The sequence below is a fragment of the Cupressus sempervirens genome, chromosome 10 (assembly GCF_028749045.1).
Source record: "Cupressus sempervirens isolate cs-2001-9-10 chromosome 10, ASM2874904v1, whole genome shotgun sequence".
Lineage (NCBI taxonomy): Eukaryota > Viridiplantae > Streptophyta > Pinopsida > Cupressales > Cupressaceae > Cupressus > Cupressus sempervirens.
The window spans coordinates 433042797-433062782 of NC_143127.1; the positions used below are offsets into that span (position 1 = coordinate 433042797).

General features: G+C 30.8%; 1 protein-coding gene across 1 annotated transcript; it reads right to left on the reverse strand.

Annotated features, from left to right (window-relative positions):
• Positions 1–9741: 9741 nt before the first annotated feature.
• Positions 9742–10155, reverse strand: LOC149534578 (bZIP transcription factor 44-like). Its single transcript, XM_089805417.1, has one exon. The coding sequence runs from the start codon at positions 10123–10125 to the stop codon at positions 9742–9744; it is 384 nt and encodes a 127-aa protein (XP_089661543.1). The 5' UTR covers positions 10126–10155.
• Between the last annotated feature and the right edge of the window lie 9831 nt (positions 10156–19986).

Sequence of the window (19986 nt, forward strand, 5' to 3'; positions counted from 1 at the left end):
CATGCTAAATATCCTATCACTAAAAAATAACCATAAGAAATCTGCCCTTTCCTTGAAATTCACATTTCTATATATTTTCTTTCAAATTCTGTAAACATCTTATAATAATTAGGTTTTGGAAAAAGTATATATAACTAGATTATATATATCTATGTATATTATGTTGAGAGTAATTATTCTCGAAGTAATTATTTTCATTAAGTATAATTATTATTTTTCCTCTATTGGAATTTATGAAAATAGGCACCTCAAGAATGATCACTCTTTGTGTTATATATATAGTCGTAGTGCTATAGGAAAAGTACTTTTTTGTTTTTTCTATTTTGATAAGGTTAGTACCATATTGCTAGTAAAAAGTTTATTTTATTTGTACAAAGTTACCATTAAATTATTCTTCAATACTTAATTTTTTTAATTCTATATTTGTTGTTTAATTTGCATAAGTTAAATCTTTTAAAATTTTAAGAATATTTTAATGTAAAATTTTACATTTAGGTGAGAGTTATGATTTGGGTTAGAGTTAGGGTTGGGATAGGGTTAGATCTAAGGTTATGTTTGGGGTTAGGGTTATAGTTATGGTTAGAATTAGGGTTAAAGTTAGGGTTAGAGTTATGGTTATGGTTAGGGTTAGAGTTAGGGCCAATGTTAGAGTAAGGGTTAGGACCTATAATACTGAGTGACCTACTATTAAATTTAAGGTTATAGTTAGGGTCAAGGATATCTTTGGCATTAGGTTTATGACCTAGGTTAGGGTTAGGGTTAGGGATAGGGTTAGTATTTAGGCTTAGGACTAGGTTAGGGTTAGGGTGACGGATTAGTATTAGGGGTTAAGACCTATAATATTGATTAACTTATGGTTAGATGTAAGGATTAGGAAATATGATTGGAGAAAGTGTCAAATGTGTAGTTGTTTACTTGATTCTAATAAGGGTTAGAGATAACAACCAAATTTGGTTTTTAGATTATATGTATTATTATAATTAATTTTTATATCAGAATTGCAAAGGTAATGGGCAACGTAATGGATATGAGTACAACTATGATTAGAGTCATAGTTAAGGTAAGGGTTAGTTTTAGGGTTAGGGTTAGAGTTAGATTTAGCATTAATGTTAGGCTAAAGTTAGAGTTCGTATTTGGGTTAGGGTTAAGGTTAGTTTTATCATTAGGGTAAGCATTACAATTAGGGTTAGGGTTATATATTTCTTGTTATATTTCTCGTATTAAAACTCCCGTTTCCTTCAAATTCACATTTCTATATATTTTCTTTAAAATATGGGATCCCAAACATCTTATAAAAATCAATTTTTTGAAAAGTATATATAACAAGCCCCTTCTTAACATCTTATAAAAATGAAGTCTTTGAAAGTATATATAACAAGCCCCTTCTTAACTCAAACTATAAAACTCCCCCTCCTTCTCTCTCACTCACTTTGAGTAACTCAAAGGTTCTAGTTTAAGTGAAGTCAATGTCTACTACTTGTCCATATTAGTACAATAACCCAAGGACATGAGCATATTTTATGGAAAATGCTGAAGGGGGTCGATATTATCGAGACCTTATGAATGAGTACCTTTTGCTTGATCCCTCTTGATAATAACAAACATCACAAAAATTTATTATAGATGTAAGAAACAACATATGTGACATGAACATGCACACTAAAATAAAACTTAAACATGCCCATCACACCATGTACTTATGTCATGTCCCCTCTTTTGCCAATTAAATTTAATAATATAATGAGTCAAAGAAATAATAAATTTTATAATCTTAAAAGAGAACATAATATTATAATAATAATGTTGATAATAATATTATAATATTATTACAACATTATAATAATACTATTATTATATATATTATAATAAGAAGAAGAAGGAATATCATAATAAAAGGATTATTATAATAAAATATAATACTATTAAAAAGGTGATATAATTTAATGTTAAACAAATATATCTAGATGCTATTCATTCTTTCATATGATAAGGGTTTTGAGTTTGATTGACATCGAGTTGACAATTTTGATATTAATGACACCAATATATTAATCCCCAACAATATGAATATTGGTCATATCAAACATAAGCATCATGGTGTTGCATTAAGAAACTCCATATATATCGATGTTACCATAAGAACCATTGATTACAATGAGCAAGTATAAATAGCCATAGAACAATATCATATTGAGTATAAAGAGGCAAGTGTTTGAATTAATTGTCCCCAAATTTATAAGCTAGATAGCATTGGAGCATTACATACAGGAGTCATCAGTGTTATAAATAATAAATTTCAATCATCAACAACCCTAAAAGTTGCTTGCAAAACCCTAAAATCAATTTTACCACCCTAAAAGTTGCTCGGCAACAACTATTATTGAGTGACAGTATTTTCTTGGTAGCCAAAGAAACCAAGTGGTAGGAGAGTTTACCGAGTGATCTCGATAAACAACTTGGTAGCAAAGGATGCCGAGTGAGCTCAGTAAAGGAAGAGAAACTCGATAGACACTAGATATCGAGTGAGCTTGGTAGTGTGGATGTCGAGTAAACTCAATAGCCATAGGAGGGTGGAGCTCGATAGAAGAAGGTATCGAGTGAACTCGGTAGCCACTACAAAATAAAACTTCAAAAAGACTTTACCAAGTGAAGTTTTATAATGTGAATATCTTTCACCATTAAAAAACTAGAGAGCCAGAACATAAGCTTCCAAATAAAATTTTCAAATGCAATGAACAAGGAAGGAGCAATAGATTCAAGTATGCATGCTTGCTTTCTATTCAACTTTGATTCAAATTAATTCAAAATCTGGGAGCATTTGGCTTCAACTATAAAACCCTAAAGTAACCCTAAAACTTCAAATTGGAAAAACTTCAAACTTTAAACTTCAAACTTACAGCTCTAATGGCTGCATACTACAATGCCTGGAGCAATCACTATTTCAACAGGTCGATGCAAACAAAAAACTACGAACTTACAGGATGACACAAAGATGCATGTATAACTGCAGTCATGAAATAAACTTCCTCTGTCCCTGCAACAAAATGGATCTGCTGATCATTTTCTCTGCAACTTCTCTTTGCTCTGCAACTTCTCTCTGCTCTTCAACTTCAACTTCTACTAGTCAAATGGAATAGAACATTCTTTTTTGTCTTTTGCCAAAAAATGTTTTCCCCCTTATTCGCAAATTTGAAAACTCACCTACCAAGTAATAAATTCTTTTGATCGTTCTACAAGCTATCATGCAAGTAGGTGGTCATTTGGCTCTAGGGACAAACATTAACTGCATTTAATATTCCAATGGTCTGAACTTTGGAAGATAAATAGAGTTGAAAAGATTAGTCAAAGATGAATTGATCACATAGTGCCAACGAATATACAAATAGCAGCAGAGGGCTTGAAAGAGTTCACAAAGAGCATAGACGAATATGGGAAGACACGACATCAATATCAATAAGAATGAGGATATCAAAAACCAAGTACAGTTAATGAAGTCAGCATAATAAATGGCTGACAGAAAGCATAAAGCAGTGATATGAATATATAAAAGAATGATGGACAAAATTTAGTAGTTAGAGCCTACGATGTGCAAAGAAGCCAAATTAAAGATGCAAGAAAAATAATAATAAGGTATATAGTGCTGCTAAGAGTTTGATTGAATACAGACACGTTAGACCAAGATTTACTATGATGATTCACGACAGTAGTTATTATTTACATATTGATATTTAGAAAAGATCATCATCAAACTATGAAAGATAATGCCAATTACGATTAAGGATGAAAGATTAATTATAACTTTTAGTTTTTTGGAAAGGGACATGATCCTTACTACAGAAAGGTAACATCTCTTTTAAAATCAAATAAAAATAAAGGATAGATTATTTGCTAAGAGGGAAAAAAATGTTCTAGGGATAATAAGGGAATAAAAAAGGAAATATATAATTAGCTTTTTATTTTGATATGCATTCATATAGAAGAGGTCAAGAAGTTGAGAAGAAAGAAAAAAGTATGTATTCAGATTTTCAATGTGATATGTATGTAACAGTAGAAGTGAAAAAGGGAGGATATATTGAAAAGGAACATAATTAAGGATGTATGGAGAATAAAGTAGAGAAAAAATAGAAAATATACGAGTAAAGACAGGGCAGAGTACATATACAGGAAAATTTATTAATCTAATATATATAAATTTATAAAGTTGTAAGGAAGAGTGACTAGCTGACTTCAAGAGGAGAAAGGAGAATTATAGAGATCATATTATTATTCCGGTATAATTAATTTAATTCTAATAAGGGACATTATAGTGGTATCAGTGCATAATCCTGGCTTCTTGTGAGTGAAGGCTTATGGAAACTTACGAGAGGAGGACAAATAAAATAACAATGAATGACTTAGAAAATGAGGTGAGATACTATATGGAACAAAATAACCAAACCAACCAAACTATATGGAATCAAATGGAGAAGTCAAATCAAGCCCTCCTCAGAACATGGGGAACTCGAGCAATAATTTGAGAAATCAACCTAACATAGGGAGAGAAACAAATTCAGTCCATTTTGAAAATAACAATGTGACTTCAAGCTCCAACCTACCTCAACCCACATTCCTACCAAAAGAGTAAATCTAAGGGAGGAGGAAGGGGTTGAGCAATCCCTAACTAATATAGAGGAAATTGCAAAGGCATACACAACTCTAGCACGTAACATTAGAGAAGTGATATCATTTAGAGAATTTTGTGAAGATAAATGAAGGGAGACATCTCGAAGGATAGTAAATGAAGAACTCAAACATAAGATTAACAAAATTAAGCTTCCACATTTTGATGGTTTACAAAAGATTACACTGCATCAATGGTTAGAAAAATTAAACACATTTTTAATTCTAAACCCTATGATGGAAGAAGATGCATTGCAATTTGCTATAGTGCATCTAGAGGGAGCAACACATGATTGGTGGACCCATGGACATATCTAATTTGGACATAAAAATATAAAATCTTATGAAGAATTCTCCCAAAAGCTCATAAATAGATTTGATGATAAGGACATTGAATGATATTTTCAAGAACTAACTCAACTCAAAAAAACTGGAACAATGGAGACTATGCTTGCAAATTTTAAGAATTGTTAGTTATGGTTCCAGACCTTTCCCAAAAGAGACTAACTCGTATATTTAGAGAAGGATTAAAAGACTCCACAAGGCACTTTGTTAAATTGCATGAACCACAAAACTTGGAAGAAGGCATTAGAAAAGAGGAAATGGTAGAATCAAATTCATCAAAAGAAAGATCTAAGAATTTCTCAACAAAAATAGAGCATAGAATTGAAGGCTCATGCAAAGACCAAAGTGAGAAAGAATGATATTTTTGCAAAGAAAAATGGAGTAGAGGACACCAATGCTTGAGTAAGGAAGCCCAAAAGCAAAAAGATGATACATTGAAGAAATGCATATGTTTTAGGTGCAAAGGCCTTGGGAACATGGACATAAGTTTGACAAGAAAAGTCAACTCCATAAAATAGAAGCAACACATGAAATGAATAATGAAGAAACTTTAGAGAAAGAATGTAACAATGATCAAGAGAGGATAGGAGAATAAAGAATCATTGGAGCTTTGAAGAAGTTTGACTTAGGAAATGTAAATATCAAACAATACATATATGTACATATTTTTATGACTATTAATAGAACTTTAATATTTAAATTAAATAAATGGAAAGAGTGGCAATTAAAGGAGAACTACTCATGACACCCTTAGCACCTTCCTAAGAGTGCAATTAGGGAGAATAGCTAGGGCACCCTATTGCAGTAGTATGTTAGGGAGAACTATCGTATAGGAGACCCTATTGCTCTGTAATTAAGGAAGAACTGCTAGAGCACCCTATTTGTAGAATTAACTAAGCGAGAATAGCTAGGGCACTCTATTGAAGTGGTGTGTAGGGAGAACCGTGGTCAAGACACCCTATTTCTCTATAATTAAGGAAGAACCACTACAGCATCCCATTATAGGAATAGTTGTGGGAGAATCGCTAAGGGCACCCTATCATAGTGATAGTGAAGGGAGAATTGCTAACAGGGCATCCTACTAGACTATGATTATAGGAGAACTGCTAAAGCACCCCACTATAGAGAAATTATTATGGAGATCTTGGGATGAGATAAAGTCTCTTCCAAGTATTATAAGATGGATAGATCCTAAAGGGTGTGTTCATAGAGGCTAAGGAAGAAATAGAGTCTCTCCTATGAATTCAAGAGATAAATGAGACCTTAAAGGGTATCCATAAAAGTTTTGGACAAGATAAGGTCACCCTAAGGAGTTATAGGGTGTATTGATTAGGACTCGTCATGGAAGGAGACAATGCATAACATGGAACATAGAAGTACTATGGCATATCAAGATAAGTTCTACCCTTTGAATCATTTATAAAATTTTACATTTAATATTATATTTTTAAAAATTTGATAAGTTTATATTTATAAATACATGATGTTTGATGACAGGCAGACTATCATGTCCCCTATTTTGTCCAATTAAATTTAATAATATACTGAGTCAAAGAAATAATAAATTTTATAATCTTAAAAGAGAACATAATATTATAATAATCATGTTGATAATAATATTATAATATTATTACAGTATTATAATAATATTATTATTATATATATTATAATAATAACAAGAAGGAATATCATAATAAAAAAATGATTATAATAAAAAATAATACTATTAAAAAGGTGATATAAATTAATGTTAAACAAATATATCTAAATGCTATTCATTCTTTCATATGATATGGGTTTTGAATTAGGTGACATCGAGTAGACAATCTTGATATTAATGACAACAATATATTAATCTCCAAAAATATGAGTATTGGTCGTATCAAACATAAAGATCGTGATGTTGCATTAAGCGATTCCATATATATCGATGTTACCATAAGAACCATTGATTATAATGAGCAAGTATAAACAGCCATAGAACAATATCATATTGAGTATAAAGAAGCAAGTGTTCGAATTAATTATCCCCAAATTTCTAAGCTAGATAGCATTGGAACATTAGATACAGGAGCCATTCGGACTTTGGAAGACAAATAGAGTTTGAAAGGGACATGATCCTTACTGCTGAAAGGTGACATCTCTTTTAAAATCAAATATAAATAAAAGATAGATTATTTGCAAAGAGGGGAAAAAAGTTCCAGGGATAATAAGGAAATAAAAAAGGAAATATAAAATCAGCTTTTTATTCTGATATATATTCATATAGAAGAGGTCAGAAAGTTGAGAAGAAAAATAAGAAGAAGGAACAAAGTATGTATTCAGATTTTTAATGTGATATGTATGTAATAACAGAAGTGAAAAAAGGAGGATATACTGAAAAAGAACATAATTAAGGATGTATGGAGAATAAAGCAGAACAAAAATAGAAAATATATGGTAAAGAAAGGGCAAAGTACATATACAGGCAGATTTATTAATCTAAAATATATAAATTTATAAAGTTGTATGGAAGAGTGATTGGCTGACTTCAAGATTAGAAAGGAGAGTTGCAGAGGTCAAATCATTATTCCGATATTATTAATTTGATTCTGATAAGGGACATTACAACTTACAACATCATCAATTTTTTATCCTTTAATCACATCATTAATCCTATGGAACATAATACATGGTAAAAACCAATAAATCCATTAGTATTGGCAAAAGATATCATACTAGGTCTTGGTAATATAAAAGAATTTTAGTTGTAAAGCTAAAACACAACTGTATAATAGAAATGCATCATATTTAATCATCATAAACATTATGATATCTACTATCATAACATCATGGATATATGATTATTATTTAATCACTTGTATAGTCAACTACTCATTTCAACAATGATATCACATAGACAAAAGAATATATTACTAATTGAAGGTATTACACAATAACATCAAGAATGTAGCTTGAACCTTAAAAGAATGAAAAAATGACATGATGCAATCATGGTAAGAACTACAAATATAAGTGAATTTAAATCATATAATTAAATCTTGATAAACATAATTAACAACCAATGGAAATCCATTGTAAAAATGTAATTAAGACTTCCAGAATAATGTACTTCAAAATCAAAGAATTCATAAATTTAATATTTGATCAATTCATTTATTTTTTATCCCTCTTCATTGAGCTCATCAATCCCCTACTCATCCTAATCATTACCCCCCAAATTTAATAGTGAAGCGAAAAATTCATCAACATCCTCCTCATTGAGCTTATCACTCACCTCCTGCTCAGAATGCCTTTCTTCCTTGAACACATGGAAAACAACCCATTCCTCCTGTAGTAACTTAGAAAAATGTTAATTCGCTCATCTTCTTTATCACTACATTAACTAGACTAAATAGTAAAAGCTCTTGCTTAAAAAGAAGATTTTACATAAATTAGCAATTTGTTTCAAAGAGGTTATCCTAAGAAAGTCATAGAAAGCCAAAAAAGCATCCACTAGGTCAGACATAAACTCTAACAACAACTTAATTAAATCTCAATGTTACAATTAATTAGGCAACAATCAGTGAAAGTCACCCTGGAATTCCTTGATCTATGTTGAAGACATTCTTGAAATGATAGACCATTATTTCATCTATCTTGAAGACATTCTTTAAATGACATACCACAATTAAATACTTCTAACATGAATGCAACATTATTAGAGTTGTAACTTATTTTATAATTAGGCAATTTTAAACAAAATAATAATAGTTTATGAGAGATTAGTGGTAAGGTAAGAAAAATGATGAAATTTAATTGTTTGGAGATTAAAGCTATTTGTTAATGTTAATTTTTTTATTTAATATTGAGAGAACTGTTTGACTAAGAGTTAAAAACAGCAAGATACAATCGGGGTCCCATCTCTTATTATGTGGGAATCATACATCCAGTAAGAGTTATGTCGAGGACTTTGGGGTATCCATTTTGGTGAAATCTGTCCAGAAACCAGTCATAACTTCATTTCTTATGATGTCGACTCAGCAAAAGTGTATAAAAAGTAATCACGTATTAATGCCTCATACAACCACTAGACTTAAAGAATGATCTGAAGTAAATACAACATGATTAGATTGTACAGTATTTTAAAACTAGATAATTTAATAAAAAACAAATCTAAGTCTTTAGAGAGTAGCAGATTAGAGACTAGTTCTTTTAATGGGTCCTATTGTTTTACTTAATGTTGATGTTGCCTGGTACAGTGAATTGGACATTTTCTGAATACTCTTCTTAGTTCCAACAACCAGCTGGTGTGCGTCTATCTGTATATGTGAAGAAGTAGGCTCCAGAAAATATAGACACCTTAAATATCTCAGTAAAAATGTATGGCTATGTGTGCTTCACTCATATATTACATCCGCTTCAAAATCAAACATTATATCTAGACTAAAGTTGACTTGTTGACTTACTTTTTATAAGCATTATTTTATAACTCTTTGCAAATCAAATAATGTACCTCACTGTTAAACAAAGCTAAAATTGAACTAATGTCTACATTTGACAGGTGTTCTGCGGTTACAAGTTTCGTTTGCTTAATAGAGATTTTATGGATGAGAGGAGTCTATTGGAGTTTCAAAATAGAAACATTCGACCACAGGTTAAAACTGGACAATTTTTATGAACAAATTTATCAGAATAAGAGGAGAAAATTGAGTGGGTCAGTTTTTACATGCTTTGCCTAAAATGCATACAATCATTTCATAGGATCCCTTCAGAGGTCAAATCAAGGCCATTCGGAGCCCCTGCCCATTGCATTGCCATGTTCAGATACTGAAGCTTGAGGGTCAATTCATCAGCATGTGACTTCAGGACAATGTTCTCCTCTTGCAGCTTCATGTAATTCTGTGAAACAAATTTAAATTTTGTGAGAATCATGTTGCTTTCTGCCCTCAGATTAGCAGCCTCTGCCCTCAGTTCATCCAAATGTTGCTGCTTCCTCAGCCTGGACCTCCTTGCAGATTCTCTGTTGGAAATCATCCTCTTCTGCTTCCTCTCATCAATGGTATTATTTGGGTCTTCCTTAGAGCCTGAGTTGAGGTGTGAAGAGACGGTGTAATTTGTGCATGCACTCATACCCATCATTGAATTCGGCACAATTACATTTGATGGAGGAGCTATTGCGATGCGGATGCTGAATTTTTTTTTGAAAATAGTACAATTAGACAAGAGCTTACAACACAATGGTAAATGACAAACATTATAATAAGTAATATCAATAATATGCCTTACACAATAGACTAAAACCACTTACAAAATGAACTAGACCATACCTCAATTGCCTTTCAATCTCTCAACTCCTATAGCCTCTCTGAAAATACCTTCAGATCTTTAAAAAACAAAAACGCTCTGATAACTATAAAAATGAAAATCTCTACCAAATGTGACCTCAAACATGTTTTAAATCGAAAATATGTATCGATGGTGGGCGCCATTTTCCAAGTTAAAGTTCAATTTTCAAATTTAGACACCTCTTTGTCATTTAAATTTTAATGAGTCGAGACCCATAAAAATAAAAATAACACGGTTTGGCCCCATCTTAATACTTATCACATTAATATTTCCTTGATAAATTTTTGTTTATTTCCTTGATAAATTTTTGTGTGTCTTAGGAGATGCCATTAGCACCAACTAATATCAATTTCACCAAATAAAAAATAAACAGTAGTGAGTACAAAAATCAGCCAGAATCCATAATGACCGTTGGATTTTAAGCTCTCATCTTTTATTAGTTGTAATGATAAGAATTTTATTTTACCAACGCGAGATATTAGTCATCACCGTGGGAGTACTCATAATTTTATTTGAATCAATTCTTATAACAAACTGAACCATTTAATTTATTTTTATCATGTCCAATATTTTTACAATATAATATAATATATATGGAAAGTTGAGACTATTCTGTTAGGATTTTCTTCTTCAACGCTCACGATTTGTTTGTGGCTTCCAAAACGAACGGCTATGATTCCATTCCAACTGGGATTACAGCACAATTTAAGGGGGATTTGAATATATTGCTGGCTGCTTTTCTATTTCTTAAATTTTTTTTATGGAAAATGAAAACCTTGGAAATTAAACCACCAATGGTATTTCATATTCATTGTATGGAAATATAGAAATTAAAATCTTGGTCATAATTACAATTTTATCTTTTCCACATTTGTGACAATTTCATTAGATTTTTTTCAAAAAAGTAATATTTTTATCTTCTACCTCACCACATTGAACAAAAATAATGTCTAATCAATATTAATTATCACAAATTATTTTTCAAATATAGAGTTATCTATTTTTACATTTCTTAAAATAATATAATTATTAATATTTTTAAAATTCCCTTTAACTCTCTCTATCGTTCTACCTTTACTTGTCCTTATAACAACATATCATTCTCATTTTTAGCTCTCTCTTTCTATCCTTCCTTTCTATCTATAAATCTCTATTTTCTTGCTTTTTCAATTAATGGAAGGAACTTTGATGCATTGCATCTCTTGTTAAAACTGTGATTGTAATCGTTGACTTTTTCCACTATTTATGGATTCATAGAAGTAACAATTAGAATTAAATTATTTTGATGTGATGCTAAAAAGGGTATAATCTTATACTATCTTGTATTTTTATAGTCCTTTATGTTTGGAATATGATGTATTCATCAAGACATCTAACGTATAAGTTTAGTATGGAATGATAGGTTTTCTAATTGTTTTTATTTCTTTTGATGAAAGTACCCTGTAATTAGTTGAGTAGTAATTTTAGTTTCTTGAACCTTCTAGTAAACTTGTTTGATGTTTAGACTAAGATAAATTGGATGCAATTTTTTTTTGATGTTGTTGTTCCTTATATTTATCCATTCAAGTGTTTTACTATAGTTGTTTTAATTAAGTTGGAAAGGAAAGGACCATGAAACCACACAAGAATTCACATTGGCAGAGCACAACAACAAGTTGTCACACCCTGAAGTGTACTAACCATCCAACAACAAAATAATTTAAAAACTACATAACACTAGAAGTAGTAAAAGCTAACTTCCATGAGTTTCTATCAATCATAAAGAGAATTAACTTCTTTCTACTACTCTTCTCTAACATATTAAAGCTAAAAGTATTATCACCATCCTAATTGCTATAGCTACTAGTAGAATTCATACTCTTCATATTCCCAACAAAGGCAAGCCAAAAAAAAATAGAGTGTCTCTGGAGAGACAATAAATTAGAGTATTAAAATGATATAGAGTAAGTAAACAAAAGAGAGACCTATAATTGATTTAAAATTATTTCTAACCTCCCAATTCTTGGAGAGGATCTTACAATTCTTCTTCTACTCTCCTACTTCCTAGTGAATTAGTTGTATGGTTAATTAAATTCAAATTCAAGTTACTAAGTCCAAATCTAATAACCAAAATATGCAATAACCACTAGATAAGAAACATGCACCATTACAAAAGATTTGTCAACTAGGGAAACACCTTTGATTAGAGGGAAAACCTTGGTGGGAATAATGCCCACAAGATGATCTACTAATGTCAATATTCCTTGACAAAGGAAATGACCCTTTTAGGAGTCCATTCAATACATTTAGTACATATTAGTATCTAACAGGAGACTTTGAATCACTATCAAAAGATTCTAGCCATGTTAGGATCTACTCCTACCATATTAGGAGTTGATAGGAAGTCAACTTAACTCACTATCCAAATTACTTCAGAACTATCTTTACAAAACAATTCTCAAGATAACATATCCAAGGGTGACCTAACCAATAGAACAACTTTATTGCAAATACATTTCCTTTGAAGTTCTCAATGCATCTTTAACACCATCATCTACTATGATCTCATTAAATTCACATCCTTATCAATTATAGTTTGTATATTATGCACATAACCATAATCACACACTTTACAACCATGGAAAACATATTTTCTTTATACCTAGTCCTAATAACTAATTGAATTGATGGCCTTTCTAATGTACATGGAATAATATATGACCTTACTGTGATATTACAATGCATGTTACATTATAATATTTACTTCCTAAAGAAATACAATAAAAAGTTAGTTACCAAGGTATAAACTATTGCAATATTTAGGAAAGGTGTGATGTTGAGAGGGGGTTGAATCAGTGTTGCTTGAAACCTTTATCACTTAATACTCTTTTTACCCTCTAGATTACTAAACTTGATTTGCATGCATAATCATAATAATATTTGATTATGAAAATATAAGAACTATCACAATAATAAAATCACATGTAATCATCAACACTTTTAACACATTTGAAACATAGATTTGGTCACACGAAAACCCTTGGTTAGAGAGAAAAATATAGTGTACATGACACTCACAAATCCTTTACCACTCTAGTCATAGCGTTTCTTGTTAGGGCATACAAAAGTGTCACTTCTGATGACTTACCCATTTAGGAGTAACACAATAGGATTTGTTTAAATTGACCCAATTAAAGGATCTAGCAACAATTCTCAAGTGTGCAGTTGGTTAAGATATTTCACATAAAAATTGTTAGGTCCACTCTACTAGCAGATTTAAATCTAAAATGGTAAGAAAGTAGTAGTAAAGTGATCTAACAATATGCAACTTACTTTTCCTAATAAAAATTTGGTTAGCTTTTTTCTAATATCACCTTCAAGTGATTGATTTCAATCGATCTACCCTTAATATCTTCTTGGTAGCTCTGTTCTACTAAAATACTATTAATATCTCATTCTTTTCTAGCATAATTTCATCTCTCATTAATTTGTAATCTTTTATCAATCCCTCTTTATATAGAAAATTTTTAGCTTCCACCATATGTGACCTAATTAGAGCTTGGAAATGTTTGGTTTGCACTATCAATTAAATTAACAATTCTTATTCATTGACTCTCTTACCAATATTCATTTCTATATTTTCATTGGTGGATACTTGCACCTAGGGATCCATAAAGTCATGTTTCATGTCCAATATTTATCTTACCTAATTTTCTCCTTGATCTTGGTAAACTATTTCCTGTCTTCATAGGATTCAACTATATGAAATTATGTGCAATTACAAATATTTACATGAGTTATGTGTCACTTGTTAAATACGAACTATTCTTCTTAGTAATTGCTTCAAGTTTATTGGAAAATTGAGACAATGAGAGTGGGGACGGGGTGGTGGGTGGGTGGGGTGAATCAAGATAAATCTCTTAACAAAGTGGTCCTAATAGGCATATGTAAATCTTTTAATAGGTTCCTTTCATCACTGTATGTGTTAAATTCTTTAATCAAGGTAGAACTAATAGTTTTTGAAAAGCTCCTAAAAGGGCAGACCCCTCATATGATAGATAGTCAAAAATGATTAACTTTGTAGTCCTAACAGGATAACTTTGTTAATGTAGTAGTGAAGATTTGTGAGTGTTATTTGCACCCCAGTTTTACCTTCACCTTGGAGGTTCCTATGTAACCAAAATCTATTGTGTTTTATGTTTACGTTTTCATGATGATGGATGTGGCACATAAGTAGATCTATTTCAAAATTTGAAGTTTTAAGTTATGTTATGCATAATCTAGACATGAGATGAATAATTTGGTGAATAAATTTAGCTTGTTTTGAAGGTTAAAGTTTTAGTGATCTTAATTCACCTCCCCCACTCTCAATATCTTTGTATCCCAATAAACTTCTAGCTAGTAATATGTTGTCCTTTGATAATATATCCATGCTTGGTCATAATTGTACTTTCTTACCATACTTCTTAGTTATCACTACACTCAATACTCATTCTACTTGCTAACTTAAACTTCATTTAGTAACAATAATTATTTAGTGCTCTAGAGTTTATTGATTTCTCTTATCTTTCATTAACCAACCTTTCTCTACATCATAATTTTCCACTAATGAAAATACTCAAATGCAAATAGGAGTAGCATTCTTCTTCTTTAGTATTAGTGGCAAAAACTCATTCATGTGCTAAAAATCAAACTTGGGGAAAATTGGAGTGTTCCCCCTAACTTATGCTTCTTGGTAACTTGATTATAAAGAAAAAAAAAGAAATTCAAGATTTATATCATCCTTATGTGAAAAACATTTTTATTATACTTACTATCCTCCCTTATTTATGATATACCAATCCCCCTTTTTCCATGACAAGAATGAAAGTATGTATAATATAGACTTAACTTTTATCATACAAAGATTTATGTGCACTCTTTGCACTATCCATGTTGGAATTTCATGATTCCTTTTGAGCTTGTAGTGCTAGTTATTGGGCAGGTAATTATGATGAGAGCTCTAACATGTGATCTATTATCGGTAATTCATGTTGTGTGATCAACTCTCTAGCTATATTTATATTATTCTTCATAAATTCCACCAATGCTATGAGGAGTGCCTATAGCACTATAATTTCATCTCTTATCTCATCCCTCTGTCTCCTAAAATCTAACTATAATCCCATAAAGTGCTTCACCTTGTTATAATGAACCTAGAATCACCAAGCTCCCTTGGTTAATATTTTTACACTAGTCTTCAACTCTTCCTCAATATTTCTTAGCTTCTATGAAATCTCTTGTGTGAAGTGAGGAACATCAAATAACTTCTAGAATAATTGGATTAGATTTTTCAAATGTTCCCCCCAATGTGATCAATAAAATGTCAAGTTTAGCTTCCTGAATTGCAATGAAGTCACAAACCTTCTCCATTATTTTATGCTCCAATTTCTTCTAATCTCTTTTTATTATGTTCTCTCAAGAATCTATGTTAGAGGCATTAAATTTGTCAACAAGTGATGCAAGTTGATAAATTTCCTTAGGCTTAGTGATGTTCTACCTCCTTGTGACATTATCTCTTCTCTTCCTCCTTTACTAAGAGTATGACTTGTCTCACACTCCTACTAAAAATTGTACCATCTTAGAATGGAGGGTAAAAGCGTAGATCTATGTCACTGTTTATGATACAAAAAATTGTTTTGGTCAAATCTTATTTCTCTATCAAAACTCAATTTTTCTCAAAAACTAAAAATACCCTTTTATAGATCTTAGATTCAATATCATCATTATATAAATTTTTGAGTTTTTTAATTAGTTATAATATGTTATAATCTCAAAATATTATAAGTCAATATTTCAACATTTCGGAAGATGCTCCATCAAAAAAGGAAAAAAAATAGTAAATCATATCAAAAAAATAAAAAAATAATATTTATCTCTAGAGGAGAGAATACTCTTCATGAATATATATTTTTTTCTCAAGAAGGTATAGATTTGATAGGGAAGTTTTGACGGGAGGAAAAAACTATTGGATTCTGATAAGGTCAAAATTGAGTACTTATAACAAAGAAAATATACATAAAAAATAATTATTTCTACTTTTGTTCACTAGCTATACATGTCATCTAAAAGATATTGTCAAATCAAAATAAAAAAGGATGATTTACACATACTTTTTAGCCCTCCTTAGTGTGGTTTTGGTATCTCTATTTCCTCTTTAATCCATGTCACACTTCTATATCATCTCTTGCCTTCTGATATGGTCCTTTAAGTGTTGTATTACACCCTTTCAGTCATATATTCTGATAATATTTGTATTTCCAAATTCTATCTCAACTTCCCATGATACTTTTGTAGTCCCCTCCTCTTCCCTTCTTTAGGAATATGTCAAAAAAAGTCAACCTTTTCTTTAATATTTTGACCAAAAGTGGACCTATTTGACAATAGGTTGACCCTATTTGATCTCTTCACAAGTGGTTGCAAAGCATTGGGCTTGAAATGCCTCAAGGTTTCAAATATTAATTTCACAATTCCTTGTCAGCTTCTTTTAATTTCCTACTCAAAAAATATTATATAAGGAGACTTAGGGATTTCATTATCACATGCACACTCTTTATGATTAAGGGTCCAAGAAATCCAAGAGATCAAGTTGTTCAAGAAAGAAAGCAATTAATCTCAAACATCTTCAAGTCTAAGCATTTTCACCTTTGCATCAAGTGTCTTTCTTTAAAGCGATAGTGGATTTTGGATTGAAAGGAGGAGATCTATCATTCAAATCCATTCAATTTATTCTATCATTAATTCTTGAAATATTACATACATTCCTATGCATGAGGTTTTGGCTTCTTTGATTTTCTTTTGGTTTGCTTGTGTCAAGGATATTATATCTACACACTTTGTCACTTATCAAATTCAATTGCATCTATAAAGGTAATTGTAATTTTCATTTGATATTGTTGATTCCTACTAAATGTTAGCATTTCCTTCTCAATTACATTTCAATTCAATGTTAATTCCTCAATCTAGTTCTTGATAAAGGAAAATCCTTATCCACCCAACACAAAAACCCAAATTATATCTTTGTAGGAGTAGGAAAGTGAAATTGTGGTTACAAAGTTAGAAATAACTCCCCATAATCTATCTGGTGAATCTATGTCAAACTTGTTATAGTGCCCAAGGAAGATGATGATTCCATAGAAATCCTTTCGTAAGGACTTCCACCATTTCTACCTATTTTTTAATCCTTGATCAAGTCATAATTTTTTGGGTTTTTCTATCTTTTTCTTTCTATTTAAAGGTTTGACAAAAGATTTTGAGTTGCCAGTTCTGATCCACACTTTTCAAATAAAACAAAACCTTTCTTATACATATTTTAAGGTGACTCATCTATCTTTCATTTCCATTCATAATTTTGGAATAATTGTGTATCTTGATTGGTCAAATTATATATACATGTCTTCTAGATTTACATTACTTAGTCAATTAGTTCAATTTTGCATGCATATTATCACACATAGGCTAAAGAGAGTATTTTTTTGTATTGCATTCCTTTTCACAATTCAAATTTAGCATTGGCATCTCTTTCTTCATTTATGCTTGGCTAATATAATTTAAATTTAAGAAGCAATTATATTTGGAGATTTTCCCTTTCCCTACTCAAATATTTTGAATGCTTTAGTGAGAAAAGTGGAGACATGTATCATATTATAGTTCTTCAATTTTATCCCTAAACAATAGGTATTGATTTTCAAAATCCTATTATCACATATTTGATAACATAGGTAAGTTTAGTACGTGAAAGAATCTAGTATTACAATCAAAGAAAAAACATATAGCTATATAGTAACACCTTTTTAGAGAGAAGGTAGTAGAAAAGAAAATTATTTTGAAGTATGTTAGCATAAATGAATAGATAGTAGATATATTTACTAACCCATTTACTAAGGATCATTTTGAGTACCTTAGAGGCATTCCTGGGTTCATTCCCCAACCTTCTTTAGATTAGATGATCTATGATTATATCAATCCAATATATTCTAAGAATTTTCTTACAGCTGGACTGAATGCTTGGTGATGATCCATTGGTTGTGTAGCCACTTTGAGCAGAATTATTGAGAACTCTTGGGTAAATATTTGTATAGCAACAACTATTGGCACTTGGAATTTTTAGTTTATATAGATTTTTGGAGATGATTGAAATAATGAGAACATTTCTAATTATTAGATTGGCATAATGACACCTTTGTCATTGATGTCACTAGCGGAGAGTGATACATTAGAAACCTTATATATGAATGGAAAAGAGTAAGTGGGGAAAAGAAATAGTATGGTGGAGAGTACTATCTTTGTGGTGAGATGTACTAAAAATTTATATTGATGCCTATAAATGGAGTATTCAATTTGATATTCTAGGAAGGTGGTTTTCATCATAAGTTACCATGAATGCCAAAGGGAGAGATTGTTAGCATGAATGTTGAAGGGAATATTTTCAACATGTTTGGGGATGTAATTGAGTGGCTAATGCTTAGATTGATCACTTATGTGTTTCATTCATGACTTGGTTTGTCATTGATGTTGACATATAAGTATTATAGCTATGAATAGTTGATCAATGGGGTTAGAGGTTGTGGAACATAGTTCTATGAGATTAGAATAATTTTTGTGGACATGTCTAGATGCAACACCAATGTGTGCAAGAAGTTATTTGTAGGATTGCATGAGTTACAAGAGAAAAAATTAAGACTCATCATAGGGTAGTACATAGAAAAAAATTTTGTGATAAGTGAATTGTATCTATTTAGTGAGATGGAATTTAGCTAAGAAAGCTTAGATTATGGTTGAATACATGTGTGTGATGATGTTTTTGAGGTAGAAGGATCTAGATTTCACTCAATGAAGACTACTAATAGATAAAGTGTGATTTATTCAAATATTAGCCAAATTTTTTGTTATGTTATTTTGGGATGTGTAAATATGATGATATATGTAGTTTAATGTCTTAAGAAGGTCCTATATTATTCATTGTATATTGGTAAAGCCTCAAAACTAGCACAATTAGTAGTTAGGACAAGGTATAAAGGAATATTTTTTTCCTTGGTTGTAAATGTCATGTTTGATTGTATTGTATTGATGTTGAGGATGCAAACTTAATGAGATTAGACTAGAAGATGGTGTTGAGGATGTGTTCAGAACTTCAAAGGAACCATGTTAACAAATAATTTTGTGTATCAATAAATTTACCCTTGGATATGTTATCTTTGAGATCTCTTTTATGTAAAGACTCTAAACTAATTTGGGCAATTGGTTCAACTAACTTCCCAACATGCTCTAATAGGGTTGGAATCTTCTAGAAATGTTTCTAAGACTCCTAATGGGGACAATATGTATTGATTGTATGTAATTGGCTCTTAAAAGGGTCATAAGCTTTCAGAAGGAATTTTTATGTTAGTACACATATCAACGACATCATTCTCACAAGGGATTTCCCTTTGATCCCTAATTAAAAATATTATGTTATTATACATGATTCTTATCTTGTGGTTATTATACATATTTCATAATTTTTTAAAATGTTTTTGTTTTGATGAAGTTATTTTAAGTTGTTTAATTACACAATTGGTTAACCCCCCCTCTTAGTTGTGTTGGTAGACTTTAGCTTCAAACCCCATTTGTTAATGTCTTGAAGGGAAAAAGGAG

Bases quoted from the DNA above. Each gene is read 5' to 3' on its own strand.
- LOC149534578 (XM_089805417.1), bottom strand. From the start codon at position 10,125: ATGATGGGTATGAGTGCATGCACAAATTACACCGTCTCTTCACACCTC.